The sequence below is a fragment of the Lampris incognitus genome, chromosome 15 (assembly GCF_029633865.1).
Source record: "Lampris incognitus isolate fLamInc1 chromosome 15, fLamInc1.hap2, whole genome shotgun sequence".
Lineage (NCBI taxonomy): Eukaryota > Metazoa > Chordata > Actinopteri > Lampriformes > Lampridae > Lampris > Lampris incognitus.
In genome coordinates, this window is record NC_079225.1 from 8,741,469 (window position 1) to 8,753,849 (window position 12,381).

The following is a 12,381-nucleotide window of genomic DNA, read 5'->3' on the forward strand; positions in this document are numbered from 1 at the left end:
GGCTCTGAGCCCTTTCTTGTTTGCAATGGTGATGGACAGGTTGACGGACAAGATCAGACAGGAGTCTCCATGGACGATGATGTTTGCGGATGACATTGTGATCTGTAGCGAGAGTAGGGTGCAGGTTGAGGAGAGTTGGAGAGGTGGAGGTATGCACTGGAAAGAAGAGGAATGAAAGTGAGTAGGAGCAAGACAGAATACCTATGCTGAATGAGAGGGAGGACAGCGGAATGGTGAAGATGCAAGGAGTGGAGGTGACAAAGGCATTTGAGTTTAAATACTTGGGGTCAACTGTCCAAAGTAACGGGGAGTGCAGTAGAGAGGTGAAGAAGAGAGTGCAGGCAGGATGGGGTTGGTGGAGATGAGCGTCAGGAATTATTTGCAACACAAGGGTACCAGCAAGAGTTAAAGGGAAGGTTTACAGGATGGTTGTGAGACCAGCTATGTTGTATGGTTTGGAGACAGTGGTACTGATGAAAAGACAGGAGGTGGAGGTGGAGGTGGCAGAGATGAAGATGCTAAGATTTTCACTGGGAGTGATGAAGAAGGACAGGATTAGGAACGAGTATATTAGAGGGACAGCTCAGGTTGGACGGTTTGGAGACAAAGCAAGAGAGGTAAGATTGAGATGGTTTGGACATGTGTGGAGGAGAGATGCTGGGTATACTGGGAGAAGGATGCTGAATATGGAGCTGCCAGGGAAGAGGAGAAGAGGAAGGCCAAAGAGGAGGTTTATGGATGTGGTGAGGGAGGACATGCAGGTGGCTGGGGTGACAGAAGAAGACGCAGAAGACAGGAAGAAATGGAAACGGATGATCCGCTGTGGCGCCCCCTAACGGGAGCAGCCGAAAGTAGTAGTAGTGGGAGTCAGAGACGGCTATTAAAATGCAACAGCTAGAGGTGCAGTATGAACAGAAGGTGTCCACGCCGCATCAGGCTGCGGTGTTGGCGGATGAATTCGTGCTCTCACACAAACATCCTTGTGCCACGTAATATTTCCTCCCACTGTGGTGGCGACTCACGAAATGCTAACCTGCATGTTACCCAGGCTTCATCAGTACTCCTCCTCCAAAACCTAAAGTGGAGAAGCAGTGTTTTTTTCTGCCATAGGTCTGGACATTTGGTTGCCAATTGTGAGGCCTTAAAACGTAAGCGGCAGAACCGCAGTCGGCAGGCAGTCGTGTCCCAGGTGAGAGAGAATAGGGAGGACCTAAACCAGCCCCAGAAGCAGGGGGTGAGAATTGTACACCTCGAGTCTGCCGTCGCTGACCTCACACGCCAGTGCCATGCAATGCAGGTTGAGGTGGAGAAGCGTCATTTGGAACTGGGGAATCAAAAGAGGAAAGAGATGGAGCAGCTGAAGATTGTCCGCACAGAACTCAAAGAAGCCCAGAAGTCCCAGCGGGAAATGAAGCTGCTGCTTGACATGTACCACTCAGCACCCAAGGAGCAGAGGGACAAAGTCCAGGTCATGGCGGCTGAGAAGACCAAGGCAGAGGCAGAGGAGCTGAGGCAGAGGCTGAAGGACCTGGAAGAGAGGGAGCGAAGGGCAGGCAAGAAAATGGCTGACGAAGAGGCCCTGAGGAAGATTCGCTTTGTAGAGGAGCAGATCGACATCCTAAACAAGACGCTTTCAATAGTGAAGCAGGAGGAGGAGGAGGATGCCTTGCTCAGCGAGATGGATCAGGCATTTGAGGACATGCAAGAGCAAAACATCCGACTGATGCAGCAGCTCAGGGAGAAGGACGAAGCCAACTTCAAACTGAGCGAAGAGGACTACCGTCTTGAATACCAACCTACGGTTTGTATTTATGGGGGGGGGGGTGTTACGGCCCCAGTGCTGTGTTGTTTACAATTACCCTCTTGTATCCAAACCTAAGGTTTGTTTTTATGGGAAGGGGTGTTACGGCCCTAGTGCCGTGTGTCTGTAATCTTCCCTCTCCAGGTAATGCCCTGCCTCCTGTGGAGCTGCTGATTGAGCCCAGGTGACCCCGATTCCTCATCAGCTGGGTATATACCTTGGAGCGAGACACCCAACAGTGCCAGTGGGTCATTGTTGTCGACCAGAGAGCGAGCGCTTGTGTCAATACTCTATACTCCTTGAGAAGTAGGGTGAAACCTATGTTAGTGTTCTTGTTTCTTTCATTTTGGTCTGATCTGAGTTTGTTTTGCTAGTTAAGAGCCAGCTTCCTTAGTTGCCCTTTTTAGTCTATATTTTGACTTAGGGTTAATTTTTGTTAATGAATCTGTTTGTTTGTTTTTTTACACCTGGTTCCGCCCCCCTCCTTTCTTATTCCCCTGGGACACTTTTATTTTCTTTGTTACTTCCCCTCATCCCCTGGACCTTTTAACGGGGAACATAAATATATATAGTGTATGTGTATATATATATATATATATATATATATATATATCAACACGGATACAGGAAAAAATATTTTAATGCATAGCAGTACAGGCTTGTTTCGTGCGAGAAACAGGCCTGTACTGCTATGCATTAAAATATTTTTTCCTGTATCCATGTTGATATTCCGCTCCTCATTAGTCGAAAACTCAACACCATTGACGGTTTCGGAAAAAAACGCGCTCTACACATCAGGATTTATTTCATATCTGTATTTATTTTTATATATATATATATATGAACATCAGGATTTATTTCATATCTGTCTAAATTAATGAGGTAATAAATGTAGAAATATATAAATAAATGTAAATATAAGTCAAAGTAGGTTTTTATTTGTCCCTGGAGGGGCAATTGTGTATCAGTGGCAACATTCAAACACACAAACACTCCACAGAACACATGAGGCAAATGCATACAAATAAATACCACATGTACTGAGAAGAACAAAGCCAACGAGAAGCAATGCAGCAGTAAACAGTGTTAACAGTGTTTATCCAGGTGGAGCTGGTGTTACCTTTTACTGGTGGAGTTTAGCAGTGACATGGCTGAGGGAATGAAGGAGTGTTGGTATCTATTGGTTTTGACTACTGGGTATTTGAAGCAGAAACCAGAAAGCAAGGTGTGAAACTCTAGATCTGAAACCCTCGGTCTGAAACTGTCGGTCTGAAACTCTAGGTCTGAAATTCTAGAGCTGAAATTCTAGGTCTGAAACTCTAGAGCTGAAACTATAGGTCTGAACCTCTAGGTCTGAGATTCTAGAGCTGAAATTCTAGAGCTGAAACTTTGTGTGAAACTCTAGACCTGAAACTCTAGATCTGAAACTCTAGATCTGAAACTCTCGGTCTGAAACTCTAGGTGCCGGGGGTGGGTGCTGTGAGACAGGATGGGTTCTGCTTTCCTTAACATCCGCTTGTGGTATAAACCAGACAGACTTTTCTGTTGGGTACCTGTGATACTACTGCAGACCCTGATCACCTCTGTTAATCCGTTTTTCTCTTTAAAGTTGAGCGAGGCATACCAGCCGATAAAAGAAGAGGTAATTACCGACTCAATGAGAGATCTGTAGAACAAAGTCATCAGGGACCTGTCGACACCCAACTTAGCCAGCCTCCTCACATAAAAAAGGCGCTGCTGGCTTTTGTTGCATAGCAGACTGGTATTACAATCAAAGTTCAGCTTGTTATCATTTATAGTACCCAAGTACTTGTATGACTCAACAATTTCAACCTCATGACCATTAATCTTAGTGCTGACCGGGTTGGAGGGATTATGTCTAAAGTCAATACACATGTCTGTGGTCTTAGTCACGTTTAATTCCAGAAAGGCTTCCTGACACCATTTGGAGAAATAGTCTATGCCAGGAGCATGGGACATTTCATTCTCCTTCAGCAGGCTCACAATGACTGCAAATATCACAATGAATGATTGTGGCACTCACTGCGGCAGTCATTAGTGTACAGGACGTATTGGAGAGGCGAGAGGACACAGCTCTGAGGGGAGCCAGCTGATGTGGAAGTCAAGCCAGAAAAGTGCCCATTCACTCTCACTCTCTGAGATCTGTTGGTGAGGAGGACCAAAATCCATCCAACCATGTTGGTGCCCAATCCAAAACGTTCCACAAGCTTCTGCACAAGCAAGCAGGTGAGGCCGTATGGTATTGAAGGATGACGAGGAGTCTACGAACAAGTCTGTCATGGTTCTTACTGTCCTCTAAGTGACTGAATGAAGTTAAGCAGAGTTATGGTTGCAACCTGAACCCCCCCCCCCCCGTTGGTTTGATATGCAAACTGCAACAGGTTGAGAAGATGCTCCGTCCTGCCCAGAAGTTCCTTTTAATCAGTTTTTCAAATGACTCTATATAACAAGAGTGGTTAAAACTACAGGCCTATAGTCATTCAATGTCTGAGGATGGCTCTTTTTTGCAATGGGAACTACTGTAGATTGTTTCCATAGATTGGGACCTTTTGATGACAGAGTGACATATTAAATATACATAATTGAAAATAGGGCCTATTTGAACAGCACAGTGGGACAGCAGATGGCTACCAGTGTTATCAGGGCCAGGGCTTGTTCGACCTTTACAGTGTTCAAAAGTATTCTCAACACTCTGTACAGAAAAGAAAGAGACAGGTTGACTAGAGGTCAGTAGGCTGTGTTTTAAAATAGCAGTTTCATTACTAAAATCATGCACATCAAATCTTGAGTAAAACTTATTAAACTCCTGTGCTTAGAGCCAGATCTGATGAAAAGCCATCTAAAGCCACCTTTTCCTGAAATATAAATATAAATATATAAGTGAGTCAACAAATACATAAAGAAATATAACTTTTTTATTTTCAAAAATTACACTTTTTATCTATTTCATGGGACTTTTATTTTGTAATTCCACATTTATTTATGTCCGGAGACTTTTGAATGATTAAAACAATCCATAGTATGGGATGCTATCCATCCATCCATTATCTGAACCGCTTATCCTGCTCTCAGGGTGGCGGGGGTGCTGGAGCCTATCCCAGCAGTCACTGGGCAGCAGGAGGGGAGACTCCCTGGAAGGCCAACCAGGCCATCACAGGGTTTTGTCAATATTAAATAAATAAATAAATACATACATACATAAATATAGATATGAAATAAATCCTGAAATGAATTAAAGAGGTAATAAATGTCTCTCCAGGGTGTCTCCCCGCCTGCCACCCAACGACTGCTGGAATAGGCCCGAGCATCCTCGCCACCCTGAGAGCAGGATAAGCGCTTAAGACAACGGATGGATGGTAATAAATGTGGAAATATATACATAAATGTAAATATAGATATATAAGTGAGTCATATTTATATAAATATATTTCTACATTTACTACCTCACTCGTTTATTTCAGGATTTATTTCATATCTGTATTTTAAATGAAACCCTGAGAGCAGGATAAGTGGTTGAGAAAATGGATGGATGGATATATCAATAAATGTAAATGTAGATATATGAGTCATACTTATATAAAAAATAAATATGCCTCATTAACTTCAGGATTTATTTCATATCTGTATTCTAAATGAAACCCTGAGAGCAGGATAAGTGGTTGAGAAAATGGATGGATGGATATAGCAATAAATGTAAATGTAGATATATGAGTCATATTTATATAAAAAATAAATATGCCTCATTAACTTCAGGATTTATTTCATATCTGTATTTTAAATGAAATCCTGAGAGTAGGATAAGTGGTTCAGAAAATGGATGGATGGATATATCAATAAATGTAAATGTAGATTTTTGAGTTATATTTATATAAAAAATAAATATGCCTCATTAACTTCAGGATTTATTTCATATCTGTATTTTAAATGAAACCCTGAGAGCAGGATAGGTGGTTGAGAAAATGGATGGATGGATATATCAATGGATGTAAATATAGATATATGAGTCATATTTATATAAAAAATAAATATGTCTCATTAACTTCAGGATTTATTTCGTATCTGTATTATTTATTTATCTAATATCGACAAAAATAGCATTCCATAAAGCCTTGCTGGCGACTGTGGTAATAATTCCCCCCACCGGTAGATGTCGCTGTCGACACAGGCACCGACTAAACCTGCCGTGTTTACATGCTGACGTCATTCCGACTGCGGGCCTATCACACCCCGCCCCCTCCGCTCCCGCCCCCCCCACACACACACAACGGAGACGTCCCCCCTCCAGCTGTTTAGCCGAGCCGAGCTAAAGATGGCCGCCGCGACCATGGCGGGGCCCGACGCCCACAGGCTGGAGGAGAAGAAGCTGGAGTATTTCTCCTCCATCAACTCCATGGCGAAAAAAATCATGCTGGAGCGGGAGAAGATCAAGGCCAAGCACGGGCCGGGCTGGGAGAAGATGACGCCGGGCGAGCAGGACAGCGCCATCGACAGCTGGATGATGGACCCGCACATCCGAGCCCGCTACGCCATGCACAGGGTGGAGCGGGACGAGGTGGTGTGTTACCCCAAGCTGCTGCTCCAGACGGGCCAGAAAGTGGTGCACTTCGGAGACGAGGTAGTTGTTGTTGTGTGTGTGTGTGTGTGTGTGTGTGTGTGTGTGTGTGTGTGTTGGACCGTTGATATACAGAGGCGTTGCTGAGCGTCATGGCTGCCTTGCTCAGTATGTGTTTGCCCCCCCCTGTGTAGGATATCACCTGGCAAGACGAACATTCTGCCCCCTTCTCGTGGGAGACCAAGGTAACGAGCTTTCCCCTTTAAATACACACGTAACCTGCGACAAAGTAAACCCCTTTCCGCATAACCTTTGACCTCAGAGCTGCGGGACCCCTTCCCCCCCCCACCTCAGGAAGTGGAAAGAAACTGGCCTCCTGGCCGCTTGTGAGATGTAAATTCAAGCTGTCAGTCAGAATCTGAACGAGCCGGTTGGGGGGGTGGGGTGGGGGGTAACTGGTGTGGGGCAGGCTGACGCTTGCTAAAAAAACCAAACCCCCCCTCCCCCTCCCCCCTTTTAGCAGCTCGACGTGTTTGTGCTTTTCAGAGCCAGCTGGAGTTCAGTGTAGCGTCGGGCCCTGCAGACCAGGGCGTCTCCTCCTCCTCCACCTCCTCCTCCTCCGCCCAGGCTGACTCCAAGACCACGAAGGCGCTTCAGGCCAGCCAGTTTAGCAAGAACCCAGCAGGCACCAAGGTGCTCCTCACGCTCCTCCCGGTTAAACCCGTTTCGTTTGGTGTGCGGCTGCGTCAGTCAAGCTGCTGCTTAATGAAGTCTGTATAGTTCTGCTGATGAGGCGTGCTGCACTTGTCAGCAACCAGCGTTTCTACGTTTCACTCATTAATACCACAGATACACACAGTGTGCCTACACATACACATCTGTACTGGCGTGTAGCTGGGACGCCCACAAATAAGGCATCCCAAAAGCGTCTGCCATTTGGTAACCGTACCAAGCAAGCTTCGGTCAGATCCAATGCTCCGGGCCTCCCCCAGCAGGGGGGCTGAATGTATGGTCGGGGCATGAAGACGCACACGTTGTTTTGTTTATTCTGGAGAGTTCCTGTCCCTTTAGTTTGATGTGGATTTACAAAGTATCGCTGCACTTGGTTGGTAGTCAGCGTGTTTCGTTGGGTAAACAAATGAGTGGTTCATCAGCAATCTGTTGGGTATCAAATCTGCAGACTGCCGTTTTCTCCACCCTCCCGTACTAAATTTTGCTGTTGCGTTACAAAAATGTTGCACATAGCTTTGAGTATCGTATGAAGTAATGTAGGAAAAGCCTCGCAGATGCTGATCGTTTGTTAAAATAGATTTAAACGGAACAGGTAATGATCAGAATGCAGGACTGGATGTTGGAAGCACACTGTGCCGTCTTAAATCGAGCTCTAAGACTGACTTTGATTGTGAAGGCTTCCGGCGGGGACAGCCTGGGTCGTAGGGTAGAGGAGTCCTCCTCCTTCTGGAAGATTAGCGCCGAGAGGTCCAGGCTGGAGGGAGAGAAGGCGGACTTCCAGTCCCTGACCCCCAGCCAGATCAAGTCGCTAGAGAAAGGAGAGAAGACCCTCCCCTCCTACCTCCGACAGGTAAGCTCCAGTGTTTTTACATTTCGCCACTGTAAACACTGTCAACATTTGCTCTCTCTCTCTCTCTCTCTCTCTCTCTCTCTCTCTCTCTCTCTCTCTCCCCCTCTCTCTCTCACTCTCTCACCAGTTAATGATAATTGTCACCAACAGGATATATCAATCACCACCACTACCAAGGAGGCCGAGGCCACAGAGCCCAATCCTCCAGCTCCTTGCAGGTCCACCAAGCTGCGAGCCCCAAAACCCCCTGCACCGCCACCCCCGATCCCTGTTGCAGTGACGGCCACTCCGGCAGCCATCTCCATCACACCCAGCCCAGCCCCTGTGGTCTCGCCTGCAGTGGGGGGCTGGGAGCGAGCGCAGAGTACCCTACCGTCAGTTAGCAATACGTTGGATGAAATGTTCTCTTCCAATTTGATGTCCAAATCCTCCACCCTCCCCGCTAGCTTGGAGAAGGAGAAGGATGAAGAGGACTCCTCCAGCCCCGCCTTCTCCCAAGTAAGTGAAAGCACACAAACACGGTTTTCTTTCTAGGTTAGTCCCCTTAGTAATGTGTTGGATGTTGTCAAATGCAGGAGTGATGGTTGAACGTGGTTTAAGATATGTAGTGAATATCTTATGTCAGCCTAACCACATGTAACACTTTCTCTTTCCTTCTCCCTTTACTACTGTTAGTTTAACACAAGCAGCAGCATTCTGAAGACCGGATTCGACTTCCTGGACAACTGGTAACCAAAATGACGTCCCATCTCCACCGCGGGTGACTCAGCCCCGTCATCACTCTAAATGGACCATGATGTCACAACTTCACAACGCCGTGTTTAGTTTGAAGAACTGCGAATAGCTGTGTTGAACACTTCCGTTATTTATCATCTGTGGCTTTTTAAGGGAGATCCTGTACTACCACCTGTGTTTCCCCCCCGAAAAACCTCCCCCTATTTATTTGACCAGAGTTGAATCTTTAAACCCATAAACTTCTTTCTTAACAACCTGTCCTTATAAAATGCAAAAAATAACCACAGCTTCAAAGTAAGAATTTTATCTTCAAATACAGCAATGCCTGGGTTTTCCCCAGATGCTACTACTTGTTAGTGAGACTGACGTTGCACAAGTGCCGATCTTAGAAATAAACCCCCTCGGCTAGTAGGTACGTAGAATTTCCACCCTTGTTCTTCACAGACGCCCTCGTCCGGTTTTCTCCAGTTTGAAGAGCTGGCGTAATGATGTTGTTTACTTTGTACTTGACTGTGTTCTGTAAAGCTTTGACATTAGGGTTGTGTGATGTCACGGAGCATAGGGAGTAGTCCACTTACCGCCCGTCCTGGTCCATCCAGATTGGCTGAAGGGGGACGAGAGGTCTGTGGAGATCGTTTGAGGATTCAACTCTCGTCCTCGCCGCTCCCAACCCTTCGCTTACCTTTATATCGTAGACCTCGCGCTAGAGTAAAGCCGGTGTAGGTTTGTAATGGAACTTTAGAGCTTGGAACAAAACGTGTCTTTCTTAAACAAGCATGAAGTGCTTTGTACCACTTGCTATGTAGAGCAAATACCCACGTAAGATTACTATTTTACTGACTTTTGTAAGAAGTATATCCATTGATTGTATCATATGCTATATACCGAACTCATGCATTTTGAGGTCACGGATTAGAAGTGAGTAAATAAATAAATTTTAAAAATCCTTTCAATGCTTTTTTTTTTTTATTATTTAAGAAATTACAAGCCACACTATGTCCGAGAGAGAGGACAACAAAGGTTTCACGAAGCCATTTTTGTATTTAGGACGGAATCTTTTACGGCTGTGGGGTTCCAGCTTGTACACAACAGGGTGGCGCAGTGGTTAGCGCGGTCGCCTCACAGCAAGAAGGTCCTGGGTTCGAGCCCCGGGGTAGTCCAACCTTGGGGATCGTCCCGGGTCGTCCTCTGTGTGGAGTTTGCATGTTCTCCCCGTGTCTGTGTGGGTTTCCTGCGGGGGCTCCAGTTTCCTCCCACAGTCCAAAGACATGTAGGTCAGGTGAATCAGCCGTACTCAATTGTCCCTTGGTATGAATGTGTGTGTGTGGGTCTGTCGGCCCTGTGATGGCCTGGCGGCCTGTCCAGGGTGTCTCCCCACCTGCCGCCCGATGACTGCTGGGATAGACTCCAGCATCCCCGCGACCCTGGGAGCAGGATAAGCGCTTTGGATAATGGATGGATGGATTGAATTTTTGTGACATGAAAGACAATAGTCTATAAAATACAAACTGAATCATGCGGTTGTGTTCCTGATCGGGACCATGAATTTTTAATTCTGCAGGACTGCTTTGATGAAGGTCTTGAAATGTCCTGTTGGTGCAACTGAAATATCCATCACTTCGTTATCCAAGCTACTTATCCCAATTAGGGTCACGGGATGCTGGAGCCTATCCCAGCAGTCAATGGGTGGCAAACAGGGAGACACCCAGGAGAGGCCACCGGTCTATCACAGGGCCAACACACAAACACAAACACACACAAACAATCACACCTAGGGACAATTTAGTACGGCTGATTCACCTGACCTACATGTCTTTGGACTGTGGGAGGAAACCCGAGCACCCGGAGGAAACCCACACAGACATGGGGAGAACATGCAAACAACACAGAGGACGACCCAGGACGACCCCCAAGGTTGGACTACCCCGGGGCTCGAACCCAGGACCTTCTTGCTGTGAGGCGACCACACTAACCACTGCGCCACCGTGCCGCCCGCAGCTGAAACAACATACCGGTGATACTTGCAAGAAGTCAGGATGAGCGGTACTTAATATCAACGTAATAAATGTAATGTTATCGAGATCTAATGTTGAGATGTTGACAGTGTATTATTTGACAAAAATGTTTGACCACATCAACAAGTTTCATTGCTTATCCAAAGCTTTTCATCTTTAGTTGAATTTTCCAACGATTTAGTTTTACTTGTTTTTGAAACAATTTACAATTTACATCATTCTGTAAAGCCAGATTAGTGTTTTTCCGCTAGCTGCTTTCTTTTTTTCCCCATGAATTGTTTTTATGGTGGTTTCTATGACATCAGTCCCAACAATGGCACATGGCACTTCTGTTGAACCCAAAATATCTATTGGAAAGGAAGAAGGAAGGATGTGCTGTGCCAGTTTGGGGCCACAGCACAACAGCTGTGGAGCCCAAAGGAAACTGTTGTGAAGTTATACAACCCTTCAGGCCACTTAGATAAACCCTACCTTCCTCATATTATCACACAGCCAGGTTTGAAAGTGGAAGACCTGGGCTAGACTTTAACCCCAGCTTGAGACCTACCTCCATGCTACAAAGAGCTCAATGTTCATCAGCCCCAAGCGCAACTGAGGCTCCGCTGTGCCTTTCAGCTGTCTCCATACCCCTGCCTAGCCCTGTTGGCTACTGCCTGTCCCAGTACTAAAGAGCAGCACTTCCAGTGTTCCCGTTCCAACCTTTTTTGGGCAACAGATGCTGGAGTTATCGAAAAGATCTCCACGCTGCTGAAGTTGTTACTCAAGGAATTCAATGAGCTGTACTTTTGCATGAGAGCATCCTACATCTGGTGTTAACCTAACAAGGCAGTATTATCCCCTTGCTGACAACATTCAGCAGTCTCTGCAACCTACTGCCACCTCACCTCTCAAGAACATCACAAACGAGCTATGAAGAAAAATTGATATTATCTCAAGAGACGAAAGGACGCCCCCTGGGTTCTCCCTCTCCTAAAGTCGAGGCTTCACGGTGAAAGAGAACCAACCAAATGTCCAGAATGACGACAACCAGTATCTTTTGTCCTTGTCTTCTTTACACTAGTTTCCTAAACCATTTTCGACTGACCAGATTGTAACCCTCTGCCCTCAAATACAAAAAAAGAAAAGGAGATCAAACCACAGAAATTTAATTCACATTCCTTTGTAATTTTAGAAAGAATCAGTCAGCTACACTTTAAACGTAAACATGGCATTTTTAAACATTCAATCATTGACATATTTTTAATTTGTCAGGAAATTATCTTATATGCGAGGAAGAATTTAGATTTTTTTTTGTAGGGGGGGAAGGGGGTTTCCCCTTTTTCTCCCCAATTGTATCTGGCCAATCATCCCGCTCTCTGAGCTGTCCCGGTTGCTGCTCCACCCCCTCTGCCGATCCGTGGAGGGCTGCGGACTACCACGCCTCCTCCCATACATGTGGAGTCGCCAGCCGTTTCTTTTCACCTGACAGGAGTTTATCCCCCCCAGTTCCCCCTCCGCCCCGAACAGGCGCCCTGACCGACCAGAGGAGGCGCTAGTGCAGCGACCAGGACACATACCCACATCCGGCTTCCCACTCGCAGTCACGGCCAATTGTCTGTTGGGACGCCCGACTAAGCCGGAGGTAACACGGGGTTTCGAACCGCCGATCCTCGTGCCCGTGTTGGTAGGCAATGGA

The 12,381-nt window shown here is 46.3% G+C and overlaps 1 protein-coding gene across 2 annotated transcripts; it reads left to right on the top strand.

The window, feature by feature from the left end:
- The first annotated feature begins 6,102 nt into the window (after positions 1–6,102).
- c15h1orf198 (chromosome 15 C1orf198 homolog) lies at positions 6,103–9,626 on the top strand. Of its 2 annotated transcripts, XM_056294728.1 has the most exons (6): positions 6,103–6,437; positions 6,569–6,619; positions 6,921–7,067; positions 7,783–7,956; positions 8,107–8,454; positions 8,632–9,626. In XM_056294728.1, exons 1-6 carry the CDS (start codon positions 6,132–6,134, stop codon positions 8,686–8,688), a joined length of 1,083 nt encoding a protein of 360 aa, XP_056150703.1. In that variant the 5' UTR covers positions 6,103–6,131; the 3' UTR covers positions 8,689–9,626. The 2 variants fall into 2 exon arrangements, with proteins under 2 accessions (XP_056150703.1, XP_056150704.1); XM_056294729.1 differs by lacking the exon at positions 6,921–7,067.
- The last annotated feature ends 2,755 nt before the right edge of the window (positions 9,627–12,381 follow it).

Excerpts from the sequence above, each read along its gene's own strand:
- c15h1orf198 (XM_056294728.1), top strand. The coding sequence starts at position 6,132 with ATGGCCGCCGCGACCATGGCGGGGCCCGACGCCCACAGGCTGGAGGAG. Across the intron at positions 7,068-7,782 it reads AGAACCCAGCAGGCACCAAG|GCTTCCGGCGGGGACAGCCT; the intron begins GTGCTCCTCACG and ends TTGATTGTGAAG. Across the intron at positions 7,957-8,106 it reads TCCCCTCCTACCTCCGACAG|GATATATCAATCACCACCAC; the intron begins GTAAGCTCCAGT and ends TGTCACCAACAG.